The sequence below is a fragment of the Xyrauchen texanus genome, chromosome 15 (genome assembly GCF_025860055.1).
Source record: "Xyrauchen texanus isolate HMW12.3.18 chromosome 15, RBS_HiC_50CHRs, whole genome shotgun sequence".
Lineage (NCBI taxonomy): Eukaryota > Metazoa > Chordata > Actinopteri > Cypriniformes > Catostomidae > Xyrauchen > Xyrauchen texanus.
Genome location: NC_068290.1, coordinates 21,940,148 through 21,960,731, shown reverse-complemented (window position 1 = coordinate 21,960,731; position 20,584 = coordinate 21,940,148). Strand labels below are relative to the sequence as shown.

Here is a 20,584-nt window from a genome sequence, read left to right as displayed (position 1 = left end):
ATATATTGTGTAACATATATTCTGAGTTTTTTACTAATTAGATGATTTACTTAAATGGCACCGTCACTTTGTACAGAACCTGCAAACGGCTTATTCTGAGACAGTGTTTATGATTAATGGGGATTTAAAAAAAACAGAACTGGGTGGATTTTTATCATTATAGGGTGGTTGTGTGTTGTAACGGCCACCTAATGTTAAATACTGTTCATCACATGAATGTTGATGTGCCTTTAAGATGACTTCTATGGTGTATGTTATTATGTAGGCCTACGCTGTTCTTATGTGAGTGCGCACGCACGGGTAGAGAGAGATGGAGAAGAATGCTTGAATGAAGAGAGAGATGGCAGCTGTTAACGTATGCTAATCCAACTTCCACCTTTATTTGTAGCATTTATCAGAGTGTCTTAATAACCTTAAATCTCAATATAAATATAATATAATATACTGTAAATATATATAATAAATATAATACACTATAAAGTTTTGAGTCAAACCCCCAATAGCATGCGTTATATGTTGATTGATTATAGTTAAATAATAATTATTGATTGAATATTTAGCACATTTCTGCACATTGTTTCCTCCAAAAAATCATAACAAAATCATCATATTTTTCTAACAGTGTTAGGTAAACAAGCGGACAACATATACTACACTGTAAATCCCAACTCATCCATGACACAAAAGTTTAGTGTAGAGTCTACACAAATGGTCAGAAATGTCAAAACAACATAAAAATGTTATGTTCACTTGACACAAAAAACAAATATCGTGTTAGTTTGACATATTTTTTTTTTATATTAAGTCACACATTTTTTTTTTTTAAACACATTAAACACATTTTTATTTTTGAGTTAAAAGATTTATAAAGCACATATAGCCTAATTTGCTCAAGTTCAACTAACAACAAATGCATTGTGCACTTAGCATATCATTAACAGTCTACTGAACACAAAAAATTATTGTTTTTATGTAGTGATTTTGTTACTCGATAAAATTACGTTTACTTCACTTAAAATTATATTGTTATATTGTCGGGCGGCTGTGGCTCAGTTGGTAGAGAGGGTTGGCCACTAATTGCAGAGTTAGTGGTTTGATTCCTGGCCCACACGACTCCAAATGCTGAAGTGTCCTTGGGAAAGACACTGAACACCAAGTTGCTCCCAATGGTAGGCTAGTGCCTTGCATGGCAGCTCTGCCAACATTTGTGTGTGTGTGTGTGTGTGTGTGTGTGTGTGTGTGTGTGTGTGTGTGTGTGTGTGTGTGTGTGTGTGTGTGTGTGTGTGTGTGTGTGTGTGTGTGTGTGTGTGTGTGTGTGTGTGTCACAGTGTAAAGCGCTTTGAATACCACTAAGGTTAAAAAGGCTCTATATACAGTAAGTGCAGACCATTTAAAATCTTTGAGTAGAAAGAACACCTACATTTGTGGCAAGTGTACTTTCATGTTACTGTGCTGGACTAAACTAAAAGTTTTATGTGCAAGCTGTTTTCACAAAAAATATAAGCAGAGTGAGCGAGTTGGGAATTACAGTGTAGGGCAAGCAGGCACGAGCACACATAGACATCAAAAGGGGCTTGAGCACCTGCCCTTTTTATTCCTGGAGAGAAAGTGCCCTTTTTTCTGGGGTGCTTTTTTCTTTTTTTTGGAAAAATAATATATATTCCTGTTTGCGCAGAATGCGCACAGCTTCCCTGTCAAGCAAATATATTTATTGAATAGTATAAATATTGGGTCAGGAGTTCTGAAGCGCTCCCATACAGTGTGTGTGTCTAATAACATCATCACAATCGATAAACTGATATGCAAATTAGGCGTCAACTAGTTAAAATGCGCATATTTGCATCTAATTGACAGGGCAATGCAGGTAAATAGGATAAACAAAATAATTAAAGCATATCACCACAGAACTCCCGAGTTAATGACTTACATACATCAAGAGTCTTTCCCCCTGAAATTTAGAAATCTAAATTGGTGAATTTAGAAGAAATCTACAGATGCAAACAGATGGAGGATAGTAGGTTTAAAACAAACTCCATCTAAATGTGGATTTTGAAGGTTTTATTTGATGATGATGATACAGTCCTCCCTCAAATGTGAAACTAAGTCCATGTCACCATCAGTTATTGTGTATGTGTGTGTGTGTACATGCATAGCAATAATAATATTATATTTTTGTATAATATATTATGTACATATTATGTATTTGATTAAAACATTCAGGCAATTCAGTATTCTGATGCTTGGTTTCAAATTATTAGTAAAACACGCCCCTCTGCTTGATGCAGTTATTTAGGTTATTCTAAATATATACTTGAAACTAGTAGCATAGAAAACATGCACATTGTGGCATGGTTTCCTTTGCTGCTCTATACACCTAGTGAATACTAAGGAGACCATGGTTTCTGTGTGAACTGATTATTTTGTTGAAGATGAAAATGAAACAATTGCGTGAGTTTGAGGAAGATAAAATTAATTAACTTTTTTAATTAATTTTTTAAAAAGGAAGTCAGAGTTGTGTTAATATATATATATATATACTTTTTTGTTAAAAAAAAAAAAAGTAAAAAAAATACGTAATTATGAGAAGTGCCCTTTTTTTCACTTGAGCCCCTGCCCCTCAAAATGTCTGTGCATGTCCCTGAGGGCAAGGTTCAATTACATTATGAATGTACATTTTAACTGAGAAGTTGAACTGAGTTCTCAAGGGTATTTTTCATAAATGTCATGTTGAGAAAGTTGTTACAGGTGTTTTATTGTAACTTCATTTGATTTAATAGTTACATTTATGTATTTGGGATACTCTTTTATCCAAAGGTACTTTGAATGTGCATTCATGTTGGGTTCCACTTCTGTCAGCCAAGAACATGAAAGCTGATGCTTAGTGGGCACAGACTGGAAAAACATAGCCTTGTCTGATGAATCTCGATTTCAGCTGAGGTACACATATGGAAGGCCCACTGCAGCCTCACCTTTCTGTTCTTGGCCTTGTAGGGAATTACATATATAATTTAGAGATGTGGACTCAATCAGTTAAAATGCCCACATTCTCACACCATAAAATGTAGGGTAATTACACAGGGTCAGTCAAAATGGGTATTTTGCACACATTTTACCATCATTATATGTAGGGTAATTTGCATGCATTCTAAATTTAGGAGGGAATTTAGGGTCTTGAAATATGTGAGAAATGAACTAAATTAAACTGTCCTTATTAGGTAATGAAATGTATAACGGAATTAGTCGTGTTCGACAACCATTATAAATTAGATAAATGACAAATAACTAGATTATTTGTCTTAATAGATTCTCCACCATTGAAATCATAATACAACGTCTAGTTGTATCAGCTCACAGTTTCTACTGTAAGGAATTAGCTTTAATAAGTGAATTATGATTAATTCACTTATTGGAGTGATATTATTCTCATGGCTTGTTGAAAATAATGTATTTAGGTACAGCTTTGAAGCGAAATCTTTCAGAAAGAGGGATGAGATTATTTATCAAATATACCACAGTCAAGTCGTCTTTGAATGCAGACAAACTTTATTACTATTCTAAACATAAATTTAATCTAACACATATATACAGAGACAGGTTGGTGAAAAGTGACAGAATGTGAAATAACCGATCAGTACAGTGAAAAGGAACTTTATCTATTTACTGTCTGTTGACAATACCTTAAGAACCATTTCATCCTTCTTTGAGTCTACATCGATTTGCTATTGGATTACCCAAATTATTTGATTAATACACCAGCACTTTGTACTTGCTTGTCTTTGTGGTGTTTCCTTGCGTTCTTGGCGTGGCTTGGTTCTTGGTCGAAAGTTTGTTCTGTCGATGTTTTGATCTCGTTATGACCAAATTTATTGTCTGTATGAAGGATGTTAGCTGTGAAGCGAGGCCTTCTCATGGGTTTGTGAATTGTAGAGAGTGATGAGCTTTCTCAGGACCTTGAGTCCCAAGCTCCCTTGGATCTTACATGGCGCGTGCAGGTGCAGGCAGAAGAACGAAGAGCCGAAGAAGAGTGAGGAGATGAAGACGAGGAGCAAGAGGATGAAGAGACCAGTTCTTCCTGTTTGGAACAATTTAAACTGAAGTTGGCCGCATCCCCCAAAGGTGTTCTGCGCCAATCAGAAGTGACTTTTCAGAGTCACATGGTCAACTGGGCTGTCTTTTCCGACAGTTGAGTTATGGTCCTTTGTTTCAGACTCTTAAAGATTTCCCGCTCAAAAATAGTGCATATTTAATCATGAGCTTTAATATCTTGAGAATGGTACAAGAGGCATGATATTCATTGTCATCAGATTTTTCTTCATACACAAACAAATGTTTACATACTAAACATGATTTTTTTTCTTTTATGTTATCCGTGTATGTAATAAAACATGAAAATCCATGGTTAAAAAATCACATTGGTTTTACACATCATTGTATTTTATCAAGTTAAGCCTTATAGTTACCATTCTTAGTAGAATGAGAAGACTCATACAAAATTAAAGATTATATTGATCAATTATAGGTGATTGCACATTGCAAGCCCGTAGGCAGGGGGGGTTCGGGTGGGTTTCCCCCCCCACTGCCAAAGGTCCAGAATTTAAGTCGTTTTTTTTTTTCATGTGATTATTGTCATCATTGTTTTAATCAATGCTTGTGAAAAATATTCTGGATTACTGTTTCAAATTAATATGATTTAATATTGTAGCTGGACATGTGTGTGTGTGTGCGTGTGTGCGTGTGCGCACTCGCCGCTCGTGCCGTTCAGAGAGACTTCTCGTAATACACTTTTAAAAGCAACGGTGAAGAAGCATCGCCTCTGAATGATGGGGGGAGGGGTTACATATATATATATATTTTTTTTTTTTTTTTTTTTTTTTGTATTATTAAAAGGATTTCTATATTTTATACACTCAATAGTCTACAATATAATAGCCATATTAACGTAGCGTAATTAATAATAAAACATAGTTGGATATTCAGTGATATTGGCTGTGCAATGTGATTGGCCAATACCGGCAGACTGCAGCCAATGGAAATGCTTCTCCTTCGGTGCGCATCTTATTCCTCTGAGAACTTCAAAGCAGACCGCTTGAGGTAAATTATCTGGAATGATTTAATTGATTTACGATGCCTAGTATGTGAGAGTGTTATGTCTTAATGTGAGTTAGTCTGAGTGTTTTTTATGCGTGTCATGTTATCCTTTATTTATTAACTGTTATGAGTTTATTTTGCACCGATTCACTGATAGACTAATACAGCAACAAGCAAAGAGGCATTGACAGAGAGTCAAGAAATGATGATGAGAAGAATTATTATTAATATTTCAGTAAAGTTCATTAAATCTATTCTGTTGTTAGTGTGGTCTTTAAACTTATGAACTGTGTATGGACTGACAAAGGTGTTACATGAGGAAGCATTTGACAACAATGCAGTAAATATTTTAGGTGCATCAAAAAGCGTGCTCGTTAACCAGCAGACAAGCTAATCCAGCACAAATTAGTGCATAAAAGGTCACCAAAATGAAGTATTTGAACCTCATAATTAAATACAAAAGGAGAAAAACTGCAAAAAGGTCCACTTTTTTAAAAAAAAGAACCCCCCCTTTCAATAGGCTGGCTACGGACCTGCATTGCTACATACATTTTAAAGAGTTCCATCAGACTATAATCATTAATTTGTCAGGTATAAACGTTACCCCAGTTCAAAGTGATTTTCAGCATTATCTAGCAAGGCTAGATTAAGATGAAATGTTAGAGTTGTGCAAATGTGACGGTCCTTATAAGCTTACAAAGAAGAAGTCTGTTTTAACTCTGGGTGGAAGATCAGGCTGCAGAGGGGCCTTTCTGATCAATCAGGACGCCTGGGGCGTTTGATTTATGACGGTGAAGAATTCCAGGACTGCAAAGATTGAAAACTCTAGATTCAAGTCATATCATTTTCTTCTGCATGTATAATCCAACAGCTGACAAATGTGGATCCCGGCGTGTTCTTCTGCTGTTGTAACCCATCCGCCTCAAGGTTCATTGTGCTGTGCATTCTGAGATGCTATTTTGATCACTACAATATTTCAGAGTGGTTATGTGAGTTACCATAGCCTTTCTGTTAGCTCGAGCCAGTCTGGCCATTCTCTCTTGACTTTCTCATTGACAAGGGGTTTCCATCTGCAGAACTGCCACTCACTGGATGCTTTATTTTTATTTTATTTTTTTTGGCACAATTCTGAGTAAACTCTAGAAACTTTTGTTGGTGAAAATCCCAGGAGATCGGCAGTTACAGAAATACTCAAACTAGCTCGTCTGCCAACAACATCATGCCACAGTCCAAATCATATTTTCCCCCATTCTTATGGTTGATGTGAACATTAACTGAATGTCCTCCTGACCCCCATGAATAGCAGGTGTACCTAATAAAGTGGTTGGTAAAGTGTAGGCCTATATCGAAACTGACTTTCAAAAACCCACTTTAGCCTGATAAAATAGGATATCCAGAAGTAATACAAATAATGTAATATAAATATGTAATTGTGCATGTACAAATATGTCTCTAAAAGTCTTTAAGACTTTAAGAAACATCTAGAATTCAAGAGCATATATGCTACAGCTTAAAATACGAAGTCCAAGCTGGATCTAAGTGTTTTGATAGTTTGTCAAGTTTAGATTGTAATACGAATTGCAATTAGTCGTTCTTGAGTAGTTCTTGATTAATGCAGCCTAACACCTTTGATTTAAAAATTATATATTTTTATTACTCGGTAAAGTAATAGCTACAACGCAAATATATCTAAGTGACGTCATTTCCCTGCGACTCGCGGTCTGTGTACATTTAGAATTTTAAGAGGTTAGCTTTGCACATATGCGTTTAAATCGGTTTATTGTCGCTTTTTAAACATGGTGTAAGTGCGGATTCTTTTTTCCAAAACCATACTGTTTTCGTTATACTGGTTCGTCGCATATATTACTTTTATACGAACAGCAGTATTTGCCTGTGAAGAGCTAGTGTAGGCTAACGTAATTTATGCGGAATGCGCATCCATTGCGGATGTGGTGCAGAATATATGCGCATTGCTGCGACAAAGGTAATTTGGCCTTTACGTTCATGATATGCCTTTAATATAAATACTGTTAATGTCTAGATAATTTTGAAACCAACTATATTGAATATGTATTCTTTAATGTTATTTAACACCATTTCTGTTGCCTATTATTTTCTTCTTGTCATTTTCAGATTCGTTTACAATAAGTGATATCTCGGATGTGTTAATAATGGCTGCGCAACCTTGCATGTACACGATACTTGTACATAATATTAAACATAGCTGAAGCACATCTCCGAGTTTCGGACGGAAGCCACAGGTTTTTGTTTCCTTGCTTTAACAAAATATGCAGACAACAAAGATACCTCAATAAATGCACAAATTTAGACTAAAAATAAAACTATATGTTAGCCTATTGCAGTTTCTTAGTAAATATCTGTTTTATGTGGTTGTTTATTACTGAGCCTATTATTAAAGCTATCCTTGGTATACATCACTATGAAGCAATGAGTGTCTTGCCATTGAACAGCATGGTGGCTTTTCACCCTCCATGTCAATGGCACGCTGTCCAGCAGACCAATTGGTGCGTCTGCAAACTACAACATATCCATGACTGAATATTATGAGGAGGGAGGGTTGCTATTTGAGCATTCACCTCCCATGCACATTAAAGTGGAGTCTCCAGAGGGTCCCTTTGGAGGTGGGGTCTCAGAAGATGGTTTCCCCAGAGAAGATGAAGACTCTGAGGGCAGTTGTGACCACCCAAATGGTGGGTTGCCTGCCAGCCTCCCTTTTAACGTTGTGGTTGTGCATTCCAACATAGTTGCACCTGGATTGTCTTCAGATGAACTCACCCCAATCGACCCAAGTAAGCTTAATCTTTTGGTTAAGGGTTTGATTGTAAAAAGTGTTAATACTTGATCAAGTTTACTGAAAAGTTATTGCTAACATTACAGGTAACCTAAATTGAAATGCAAAGAATGGCTTTGATGTTAAATGGTTAGTACACCAAAAAAATTAATATTCTGTCATCATTTACTCACCTTTCTGACGTTCCAAAACCATATGAGAGTCACAATTCACATTCATTGTATGAAAAAATACAAGAAATGTAATATTTGTAGGTTGAACTATGCCTTTAAATAAAAATGTGCCTTTTAATGGAAGACAGGAGTGTTTCTTCAGCATTAGCCACAGGAGGTGCAGGAAAAAGGAAGAGTCGCTTCAGCGGGGCAGAGTTGGAGGTGTTGGTATCAGAGGTGACCCGGTGTGAGGGGGAGCTATTTGGTCCAGCTGGGAGACTCCGGCGCAGAGAAAGAGAGCGCATTTGGGCTGGAATACTTCAGCGTGTAAATGCTGTGTCTAGAGTCCCACGAACTCTAAGAGAAGTAAAGAAACGCTGGGATGACCTGAAGAGACGTAATGGTGGTAGACTGGCTGATGCAAGGCACCGTACCTGCTACCTGCCATCTAGCCGAGGGGCGGAGATTATGGGAAGGTCTGCTCAAGTTAGTCCCAGGCTTCAGCAATCTCGTCAAAAGCAGAGCACCAGGGGGAAAGGCAGTTACACTTATCTGTCAGATTCTGATCCAGGTAAAGTTTTTGGTAACTGATCCCACAAATGTAGCTGTGTATTAAAATTTTGTTGTGACAGTTAAACATGGGAATGCTGTAATCAATTTATGTAGATGTTAATGCACATATTAATGTATAGCTCTTCTCTGTTTCAGTTGCAATTGGAGATGGCTCTGAAAGAGATGGTTTTGAAAAGGAGGAAGAAGCTGGTGAGCAAGAGGGTGATGATGGAGATGGGGATTGTGAGGGTGTGGAGAACAGCATGGAAGATAAACTGGGTTTAGGCCTGGGCCTGGGAATAGTACCACCCCCAACATCAGAACGGTGGCTACCTCCTTCACCCCTTTACAGTGCCCCCTTCCTCAATGGGACCCCTCAGCCAAGCCCAGAACCATCCCTAGGGACCCACCAGGGCCCACTGGAGCCCCCTCCCCCACGCAGTTCCTGGCTTGAAGATGAACTTCGGGGTCTGGGGGAAGCAGCCATGCAGCTTGGAGATCGCATGGAACAGAACCTGCGTGAGTTTGCAGAAGGGTTTAGACGTGACATGCGGACACTTGTGGCTTCACAAGAGGCCCTTACAAATAGCTTGCAACAGAATAATGTACTTTTGCAACGTCTGTTGGAACTACTTGAGATGCAGCATCAACAACCGCAGTCTCAGCAGCAACAAATTCCACAACAACAACTTCAGCAACAACAAATACAACAAATTGCACAACATCAGCAGCAACAAGAACGTCCACAACAGCAGCCATTTCATCAACAGTTATTGCAACAACAGCATCCACAGCTAGAGCAGCAAATTCCAGCAACAGTTCCATCTATACCACCACCTCCAGATATTTTAGATGGTACTAGGCATACTGAACAACCGACTGACCTAAATGAAACAATTCAACGGCAACGCCGTGGCAGGACTGTAGACCTTAGAGGAAGACGGAGACGTTGATGTTGCCGTGAGATGTAGCATAATAAACTGTATTTGGTTGCATTAAAATTATTTATTTAAAGCCATGTTTTATAAAACTAGCTAATTGCAAATTGTGCCATGTCATTGCAGCCACATTTTGTTATTCCTAAACGCAAATATATAATAAAGTGTGTGTGTGTGATATATATATATATATACACATCAAAAAGCGCAACATTATATCTAAATTGACCTCTAAACTCTTCTGTTGCTTATAGTAAATAACAGATATTTTCTGGCTTAAGTTTATATATAATAATTGCAAGTTTAGAAAGAATACCCTGTAGTATTCATACTGTAGTGAGATAAACGTCATTCATTTTTATTCTTTGTTTGGGCACCAAAAATTGGTGCAAAAGGACATTTTACTTTGGCTATTTTCACTGTTTAATAAAATACATCCATATGCTGTTTGAAGGGATATTATATTGCTTAGAAGTTCCTCATGATGCCATTAAATGTAAGTTTCGGAATCATTGTCTAATGTAAAAAAAAAAAATTATTATTGCCCAATATTATTTGCATGCAACTTTAGAAAGCCTCTGTAGATCAATATATACTATTTTACAAACTTTACACCATGTTAACAAAAATCACTTGTACTTGGAAAACAATGTCTGGTTATTATCATAATGTAATAGAAGTAATTATACATTTATAGCGTTTTTAAATATTATAACAGAAATTAAAGGATAAAAATGTGTATTACAAATGTATGGTAATATTATTATAACTCCTCTTTATGTATTATAATTATAGTTATCATAATGCGTAAAATATAATTAAACATATATAACTATTCTGATATCCATTTTTATTTAACTATCTAAACCTTACTTTTTATATATATATATATATATATATATATATATAAAACATGAGATGTATGCATGGGTTGAAATGTGTTTTAAATAATCTCCGAATTACTATCTACATATGAAGGACACCCTAATATAAGGTATTAATGGCTAACCAGGGTCATCAACAAATCTGCTAAATCAATAAACAACCTTTATATGTAAAGTTAAAATGCAAATCGGAAACAGCGACAATTTTTGAAAATCTTGTGTCCCTTTAAGTGTAGTCGCAGAGGGCGCATATGACGTAACACACACTCCCAATCAATCGCTTGCTTCCATGTTTTTAGGGGTGGAGAAAAGAGAAAAAAATATGTGAAACATGGCTACTGTACAGTCTGAATCCGAACAACAATTAGATAATAAACTCAGTAACGGTACACCCACGGGAGATAAACAAGACTTCCAGCCTGCACATGCAGCAATTGTTGATTGTAACGCGGAGGTTTGTGCACGAGGCGGTGACGCTAAGGCAACGACAGACTCCGACGTTCCGTCTTTACCAGCAAGTGAAAATTCATCTCCACATGGCCCTGCTCTTCCATCGCGTAACAAAGATGCATCAGGAATGCCATGTTATTCGACGACTCCAACGATGGGCGAGCAAAAAAGGGATGTGTACTTTCAGAATAATTGCAGGGGAAGCGTTTCTACCGAGTCTGGAGAGGATTTCGGTACGGCATCGGATAATTTGCACAATGAAAACAAAGGTAAGCACAACTGTGCATCAAGGGCAGACAGTAAACGGCACGATCTCCTGGAAATTGCACATTCTTGTACAATTTCACACATATATTCAACCTTCGCAAGATACCACGAAACAACGAGCGTTTTTTCGGGCAGCAATTATTACTCTGTAATTGGCCTGCTCTAACCCAATCAGAAACACAACAGCTTGTTTAACCCTTTCATGCTTAAAGATTATTTTTAGTTGGATCAATTACTCAGAATTTATACATATTTTAAAAAATTGTTGAATATCAGTTTTGGGACTGTCTATTTGCAACAAAAATATGCCTAAGTAAGAAAATCCATGTTCACCACAGTTTGAAATATTCCGTATTTAGTCCTTTTAGTCAATCATCTTCAGAGTTTCAACTTTAAGGTAAGTAACAGAATGCAGGATCATGGTTAATTATAAATTGTAATAAGTCTATTCTGTCACATGCCAAGTGGTTTGAAGATTACTTACCTCTTGTGTGTGTATGAGAGCATAAGTTTGCATCCCTCTTGCAATCTTCAAGATGTTCATTTTTTTTTTTTTTTTAAATAAGAGGGCTCATAAACAAAATAGCATTTCGGGTTTTTTTTTTAGTACTGCCCCGATTAAGCTATTTGTCATAGATGGGTCAATGATGTGAACATTTTTTTTTTGTCCATATCTATTAAAATAAAATAAATATATAATAAATATATATAAAAAAAAAAACATAACACATTTTCCTTATAAAGATCCAATTAAAAGGGCTACTTTAAGCTTAAACACTTAAAAGAAAGCTTTACATACTACAAACAAATCAAGACATGCATCTGGAACACCGGCTATGATTTTCTCATTTACCGCTCAAGGGTTTGCACCCCTTTGAACTGAATTTAAAGCATTAAAGAGGCGAAACTTCTTGAATAAGATTTTACTGTGCTGACTATTATTCACTTTTAAGAACAGCAAGCTGTATTCATGTAAATAAAATGCTCTCCAAGAAGTTGCGTCTCTTAAATAAATTGAGAATTTTGTCCCATTATACCACAACCACTTAAAATATTAGGCTTCGTAGTCGACTCAAATAATTGACTGGTCAGTTGTTAGACTAATATTTGATTAGTCGATCACCGAAGCACATCCCTAGACCGAATAACATAGCCTCAGTTTTGATTACAGCCAGATATTTATAGGGCTGGTATTGTAGGGCTGGGTATTGCCAGCCACGTTACGATATGTATTGTGATACATATGTCACGATTCAATATATCACGATAATGATTTGATTGTGATTCATAAACTTTCAATTCCAATTAATTTGGGTATATTTCAGTTCTAATGTCCATTTTGCTCACAGTATGAAATAAATTCTCTTTCCGCTAATGTTGTTATTAATCATACAGGCGACGTTCTAAAATTTTTATAAAAAAAATTTACTTTGGTTTTTCACCATATTGGTCACATTTGAGCCTTTTAAGAATATACAAAGTTTGTGTATTCCATCAATAAATGTGGTGCCTTGGAACTGCATATATTATATATGCATATATATATTTTGTTAGATGTTTGTTGTTTACATGCCTAATTTGTTCTATTTACAAGTATTAACATTGATATGTAGAACAAGTGTTAAAACGGTACTGTTGCTTTAATAATATGGCAGGGACTTTTACAGAATTGACAAATGGCTTCTTAACAGCATCCAATATGATTAGAATTAAATGTTTATTTTGTTGTTTTTGATCAATAGCTGACTGTAAAGAACAGAAAGTATTAAAAAGAAACATTATTCAATGACAAATGGATTGCGTGGATCTTGTCTTTGGAGCACATAACACGGAAAGAGTCAAACCAAACTTTTACTCTCAGCACGCAGTGAAAAGATCTTGGTGCTGAACTTCTTCACCACTCCACTACTCAAACACTGGTGAGTGAAATCTGAAAAAGTACTAGCCAGAGGCTAATCACTGACATTTTCACTTGCATATGCAAGTGATTTATTTGCATTGGAGTAGTGTTGTCACGGTACCAAAATGTCAGTATTTGGTACCAATACCATTGAAATTTCACGGTACTCGATACCATTTTCGGTACCAAAGTAAAACACAAAAACAGGATACTAAACAACACTCTTTTAATAACAAAGTTAACAAAACATTAGCAGCAGAACTAAGAACAGAAATATGCCATTGAGCAACACTTTAATTTAAATATATTATTTTTTAATTATAACAAAACTGAACAATGTATGCTTAAAGTATTTTTTAACACTTATATAAGATTTGCTTCAACTTTTAATTTAAGTTTTTACCAAGTACTAAAAAAAAGCCTAAATAAACAAGAATACAATAGAATGAATAAAAAAACATTTCCAAACTAATGTGCAAAGTGCTCTCTTATTAATAAAGCTGCATATTGCCAATTTTCTTCATGATAAAAGTCTCTCTCTCAGAGAAAGTGTCTCTCTCAGCCGGGTGCAGTTTCAATCTCTCCCCCTGAGATCGGGACATTCGCGCAACTTATAGAAGAGGCACCGACCACACAGAGAAATGCCAGTTTGAGTTTATAGTTATTAACATGATCTGCTTCTGTATTCTTTGAACTTTAATAAAGCTATAACGCATTAAATTTTACTGCATTTGAGATGTAACACCAGTATGTTTCCTTTAAAGAGCTCCGCCTCCGCTTATTCCAAAACGGTACATGCTTCTGAATGTACTTTTTTTTTTTTTTTTATCATTCCCTAATACTTTGTGATCTACATAATATAAACTGTGAAAAAACTCACCTGCTTTATTTGCTTGAATAAATCCGGGTGTCTGTCTTTCATGTGCTTTATTAAGTTTGATGTGTTTCCTCCTTTCGTCAGAAAATTGCGAAAGCAGCGTTTACAAATAGGTTTTTGCTGATCTGTGATGTTTCCCTTTTCGTCAGCCTCAAATTACCTGGCTTTTTCTACTTTTCATTTCGACAAGATTCTGTTGAGACTCCGCAGCAGCTTTGCTTGCCGCAATCTTTTGCTTGTTGCGAGCGTTCGAAAGTTCCCGCCTCTGCATGGGTATCAAGTAGACCCGGTACTTGGTACCCAGTACCTTCAGAAATTCTGGTATCGTAAATAATATTTTGTTTGAGTACTGACTTGGTACCAGGGTACCGGTATTTTTGACAACACTACATTGGAGATGTAGTGTTGTCAAAAATACCGGTACCCCGGTACCAAGTCAGTACCACCCCCCTGAAAAAATCTCATTTAGAGATATATAATAAGCGAGGCGTGAAGAGCCCTCTCGTTCACCATAACAGCTTTCTGAAGGAGTGATTTTTGACCACGCAACTCTTGTAGTGTATGAGTCCTTGCTTTGTCCTGCACAGTGAAGCTGCCCACTGTAAACATCCTCCAGGTATTGCATGTACTTTGGTTTCCCAGCATCTTCTGCACATTTTAGTTCCATCCAACAGTGGCTATATGAAATTGGCATCCAACTTTCGACAGTTTGGACATTTTAGGGACTCATACACAACTATTACAACGGGTGCAAACATTTATTAATGCTCAAGAAGACTATAAACTATATGAAGAATAAAGGGGGTGTAAACTTTTTTGAACCAGATCAGTTGTTACATTGTTATTATTTTGTCTTGTAAGATATATGTAAATATCTGTTATGGAGCTTCTGAAGGGCAGTATTAAATACAAAAATATATAATCTTTAATCCATTCGATTCTGAATGGGGGGTATAAATTTATGAGACAACATATGTATACACAGAATAAAACAGACCAGACACTGGGGTACCAGTGAACTGAAGACGTGTATGATAGAACTATAAACATTGTACAAAAATAGTTGTTAATACTGTATTTCTAGATATATGTGCCTAGAGCTGTAAAATTCCTCCAACATATTTTTATTAAAGAAAAAACCTTCTTTAATTATAAATAATTCACAGTAAAAAGTAAATAAAGTTATTGCACAAGTTTAAAATGACAATTTTCAGTTCAAGATAGGAATTACACACTAAAGATCAGCTGTCCTCGTACTGGTACACCATGCATGAAAAGGTTATAATAAAAAATAAAAAAAAATAGATAACACTATAAAAGTTTTTTTGCTGTGCTCCTTTTAAAAGATTGAAATAATTTGAATAGGTTAATTCAAATATGAATCTGGAAGAATGATGCCTTTTGAGGATTTATATTGCTTTCACAGTTAAACTTCCCTCTGTTTAATGTTTCTCTATCAATCCACAGGTCTAGAAATCGATAATGAGGAAACAGTGGAAAACTTTGGCTCAGATTCAAAGCTTGTCATGGAGGAAGAACACCACCTGAAAAAAGATGAAGAGGAGTTGACAAGGGAAGCTAAAGAAATGGAGTTTTCCGTCAATTCAATTCAAGGTACAAAAGGGGGGATAGAGGAAACGGGAGATCCCAAAAGCATGGAAAAGTTTAAGCACAACACAGAAGAGAGTAGAGAAGAAGAAGAAGAAGAAATTGAGTCTTCTACTGAGGCAATACAAAGCATGGAAAGGGAAAAAGAGAAAACGGGAGATCCCAGCAGGTTGGAAAAAGTTCAACTCAACACAGAAGAGAGAAGAGGAGCAAAAGAAATGGAGCCCTCAATCGAGGCAATGCAAGGCATAGAAGAGAAGATAGAGGAAACAGGAGATCCCAACAGCATGGAAAAAGTTAAGCACAACATAGAAGAGAGCGGAGGAACATTAGAAATGGAGCCTTCTACCAAGGCAATGCAAGACATGGAAGGGGAGATAGAGAAAACAGGAGATCCCAACAGCATGGAAAAGGTAAAACCCAACACAAAAGAGAGGAGAGGTTCTAATGAAATGGAAGCTTCTACCAAGGCAATGCACGGCATGGATTGGGAGATAGAGAAAACAGGAGATCCCAACAGCATGGAAAAGGTTAAACCCAACACAGAAGAGAGGGGAGAAGAAGAAAAATCTAAGAGTGGTGGTACAAGATTAGTTGTCAAGCAAAGGAAAAGCAGCCTGGAATGTAACGAATGTGGGAAAAAGTTCACTCGTCGGGAAACATTCAACCTGCATAGACACTTTCACATGCACCAGGACGAGCAGGCTTCCCTCACTTGTAAGGAATGTGGCATCACTTTTCAGCATCGAAGTGACCTCATCAAACACCGCAGTACACACAAAGAAGAAAGCCAAACTAGATTTGTATCAAAAATGTCACGTTCAAAATTACTCTCTAAGAGGATGTCAAACTACAAAATATACAAGAAACAGAGGAAGTTTCAGTGTGAGCACTGCGGTATGCGGTTCTGTACAATGGTAAGATTAAGGCTTCATGCTTGTGAACAGTATGTAGAGAAGCCTTTTCGCTGCCCTCTGTGTCGCAAAGAATTCCAGTACAGGGTGTCCATAAATGCCCACATGCTGAGTCACTCATTAGACAGTCCATATCGATGCCTGGAATGCAACAAAGGCTTTCAGAGTGTGGCCACCCTCCATATCCACCAACGATCCCATGCTGCTCTGAAGCCTTATGAGTGTCCAGATTGTAATCTGGTCTTCAGGCATCGCTTCATCATGGAGGACCATCGCCGCAGGCACACAGAAGAAAAGCCACATCAGTGCAAAATCTGTGTAAAGAGCTTCAAATATAGCAGTGTTTTGCAACAGCACCAGTATCTTCACACTGGCCGAAAGCCTTACCACTGCTCATACTGTGGAAGAAAGTTTGCTTTTGCGCAAAACATGCGAGCACATTGTCGCCAACACAAGAAGATCTCTCACTCAGCTAGGTCTGAGGCACTTATTACGAACCATAATGTAACTCGTGGCAGAGATGTGGGAGGACTGGGTAAAGAGAACACAAACCATAATATTGAGCAGCAGCGCAACTGTCCTCTTTGCCCTCTAATGTTTAATAAAGCAGCTGAGCTAAGAGCACACATGTTAATCCATGAAGCAGAGTATGAAAGGATGAGCAATGGCCGAAGATTTGATAAGGTTTATGCTTGCCGATATTGTCCTCTCAAATTCCCAATGGAATCCAGCCTTCAGTCCCATTTACAAACACATGTGACAAACACATTGGGTGTAAACATATCACATATCTCAAATCAGGGTAAAGTGGTACCTGAAAAGAGGAATAGGGATGAGGCAGATATTGACAGTGTGTCAGGAGTTGGGGGATTGGGAGAACAGACAGAGAAGAAACCTTTTAGGTGTAGAGACTGCGGAAAATGTTTTCGTTACAGATCAGTGTTAGAGCTTCACATGCGCATACATGGCAAGGGTTACCAGTGTCAAGTGTGTAAAAAGTCCTTCAGATTTAGTAGCTATTTGCAGCAGCACTCCATTATTCACACAGGGAAGAAGCCATACAAATGCCCGGACTGTGGTAAGGATTTTGCATTTCTTCATAACATGAAAACACACCAGAGACTGCATCAACAGAAGCCATTCCGCTGCACACAGTGCCGCAAGGGCTACAGTGATGAAAGTCAGCTTCAACGGCATATGCTTTCCCATACAGGTGAAAAACCTTACAAATGCCATCTTTGCGACAAGAGCTTTTCTTTAGCCTACTTGCTCCGTGACCATCTTAATACTCATACAGGTGAGAGACCCCACCATTGCCAGGAGTGCAATAAGTCATTTCCTTGGCTTAGCAGTCTCCTTGTACATCAAAAGATACATATGCGCAAGCGGCAAGGACAGAGTCATAGTTATCCTATTTCTGTACATTCTCAAAGAGGTAGAGTAAATGCAAGTGGTGTCAAGAGAGGTAGGGGTAGGCCAAGATTAGACAGAGACAATGGGAGGGCAGTGCCTCTAGGACAAGACCCTCTACCTGGTCAGATGCCAAATGTGGTTCCACAACAGTCACACAGCTTCAATGAAGGAAGACATGAACGCATGCAGCAGAGATCACAGCACTTCCAGGCACAAAATCATTCCCGGCCAGTACAGTTCCAGCAAGATTGGCAATTACAAATTGCGCCCCCATCAGAAGAGCTGCTGCACTCTCAGAGGCCTAATAGTTTATTAGAAGCCCAGCCAACTGATGTGCAGATGCAGTGGCCAGGTCTTCCAAACCTCATGCACCAGCAGCAAACTTCGCGAGCAAATGTGCCAGTGTCAGCACAAACTAGCCTAGCTGTTAATCATTATCCAGAGATCAAAATATCTGGAAATGATCTAGAGCAAAAAGGAAAGCATCCTTCTCTCTGGGTGAATACATCAAACTCTCCAGAGTCACCACACCACATGGACAGGCCTTTATCACCAGATGTGACAGCACAGTCACCAAGATCCAGGAGTCAGAGTTCACCACACCAGCTGCTTAATGTTCAAGACCCAAAGCAGTCACAATGGTCAGTACTTTGTGATTCAGTACAAACTAAACCAGAGGATGACAAAGTAACCATTGACTTGGAAGCACGAATCAGCAGTGAATCTAATAAACTTCCTCGTGTTAGAAAGGATGATTTGCAAATCCAGAAGTCCCCAGGTCTGGCTAAAATGGCAATTTTGGGTCATACTGATGGTATGGTGCAATCCACTGGTGCTTCCTCTTTACAGAACGCTAATCCATGGGGTCTGCAAACACCTTTAGAAATCTCTACAACAGCGAGCTTGCAAGAAATACCTGGGGATTCATTGGAGAAGCCACAACACAGAATAATCCACCATTTGCCACAACAAATACAGATTCCCCATCAGCTATCACAGCAAATGCAGGTACCGCAGCAGTTACCACAGCAAATGCATGTTCCACAGCAGCCATCGCAGCAGATGCAGGTACCGCAGCAGTTACCACAGCAAATGCACGTTCCACAGCAGCCATCACACCAAATGCAGCTACAACAACAGCTTCATCAGCCACAGCTCCAGCAACAGACTCAAATACCTCCTGCCTGGGTTAGTGCAACTCCTTCAAACCAGTTGGGACCAATGAACATGCCATATCCATCAGCTTGTTTTCCTCTTGGGGAAAGACCTCCTATGTGGGGGTTTCAAACTACTCCAGTTGTTTCCCAAGCCCTCTTAAATGGACCAGTTCAACAAGGCCATATTCCGGCACAACAGCACGTAGCCTTAATGTCTGGCCGACAGATTCCTCTAAATCAGCCTACAACTTTTATCTCACCGCCTTTTCCTCCACCTCCCCCAACACTTAATTTACCTGCTCCTCATCCAATACATTCTGTCGGAAGGCAGCTTTCAGGTCCATTACCACAAAGCATCTTCTTTACCTCACAGGGCACCATAAATGAGATGCAACTCATGCCACAAGTGACAAACTTACCTCAGTTAGCCCAACAAACTGAGCCACACAAAATTGGCAATAAAATGCCTTTTGCCCCTGATCACCTATTCCAGTGCATGATCTGTGGTTGTTCTTTACCTGGAGAGCTAGAATTACAGATGCACTATATGCAACATGCACAGCGAGATGTCTGAGTTTGATTTTAAAAATGATATACATACAACAGTAGATGATTTTAGACTGTATCTTTGCTGTTTTACTGTATATTGCTGTTAAACTGCTGGAGTGTCTGTTTAAGATTTTAAAACGTATTAATGTTTTTATTCAGTTATTAAATTTTCCAGCTGTACATATCCTAGTTTCATGTGATTTGTTACCTCATGCAATAAACCACATTAACCAAATTAAACATAAATACATACTGTATATGATAAAGAGGTGCAGTGTTATTGTAACATAAGCACATATAAGAAAATCATTTAAATTCATAGTCACATTCACTACTTTTTTGTCTCAAGTTGCTAAACTCAAGAAATTTGACAGATATATTTACCTTATGGTAGTTTACAAGTAATATGATGGTCTACAGATATGTCTAATTATTCATAAAGGGTGGAGAACAAAAATACAGCTAATTGAACACGTTTAATTTTTGTGACATTTACAAATAGCTTGTCAGCTTGTCTCTGTATATAAGGTAAATTGTTACAATGGAACCTTCCATTCAACATTAATAGTCTGTAGACCTTGTCCGCAGTAGTGCCATATTATATTTTTGGATGGGAATTAAAGCAAGGCTGTGAAGGATAAACTGCATTTTCTTCAATGGCATGCAATGTATAAAGCTTTAAAGGTCCTAGATCACATATAATTCTCATTATTCTAAACAGGCCAACAAATATTGTAATTATCAAATGTATTATTTTTTTCAATTAACATTTTTGAATTGATTCAAAAATGCACAACAGAGGAAAAACACAACACATGCATTGATTTAACATTTAACCCCCACTAATATCCCTCCCCTGTCACCAACCCCACCCTGGGCGGCTGTGGCTCAGTTGGTAGAGCAGGTTGTCCACCAATCGCAGGGTTGGTTGTTCGATTACTGGCCCACACGACTCCACATGCCGAAGTGTCCTTGGGCAAGACACTGAACCTCAAGTTGCTCCCAATGGCAGGCTAGCACCTT

General features: G+C 37.8%; 2 protein-coding genes across 4 annotated transcripts; both read left to right on the top strand.

Annotated features, from left to right (window-relative positions):
- Positions 1-6,804: 6,804 nt before the first annotated feature.
- LOC127656083 (myb-related transcription factor, partner of profilin-like) lies at positions 6,805-10,287 on the top strand. Of its 3 annotated transcripts, XM_052144252.1 has the most exons (4): positions 6,805-7,072; positions 7,222-7,898; positions 8,198-8,623; positions 8,761-10,285. In XM_052144252.1, exons 2-4 carry the CDS (start codon positions 7,640-7,642, stop codon positions 9,555-9,557), a joined length of 1,482 nt encoding a protein of 493 aa, XP_052000212.1. In that variant the 5' UTR covers positions 6,805-7,072; positions 7,222-7,639; the 3' UTR covers positions 9,558-10,285. The 3 variants fall into 3 exon arrangements, with proteins under 3 accessions (XP_052000212.1, XP_052000213.1, XP_052000211.1); XM_052144253.1 differs by having other exon boundaries at positions 6,805-7,898; positions 8,216-8,623; positions 8,761-10,287; XM_052144251.1 differs by having other exon boundaries at positions 6,805-7,898.
- Positions 10,288-10,738: 451 nt separating this feature from the next.
- On the top strand, positions 10,739-19,728 carry LOC127656013 (uncharacterized). The gene is made up of 2 exons (XM_052144132.1): positions 10,739-11,145; positions 15,388-19,728. Exons 1-2 carry the CDS (start codon positions 10,758-10,760, stop codon positions 19,584-19,586), a joined length of 4,587 nt encoding a protein of 1,528 aa, XP_052000092.1. The 5' UTR covers positions 10,739-10,757; the 3' UTR covers positions 19,587-19,728.
- The last annotated feature ends 856 nt before the right edge of the window (positions 19,729-20,584 follow it).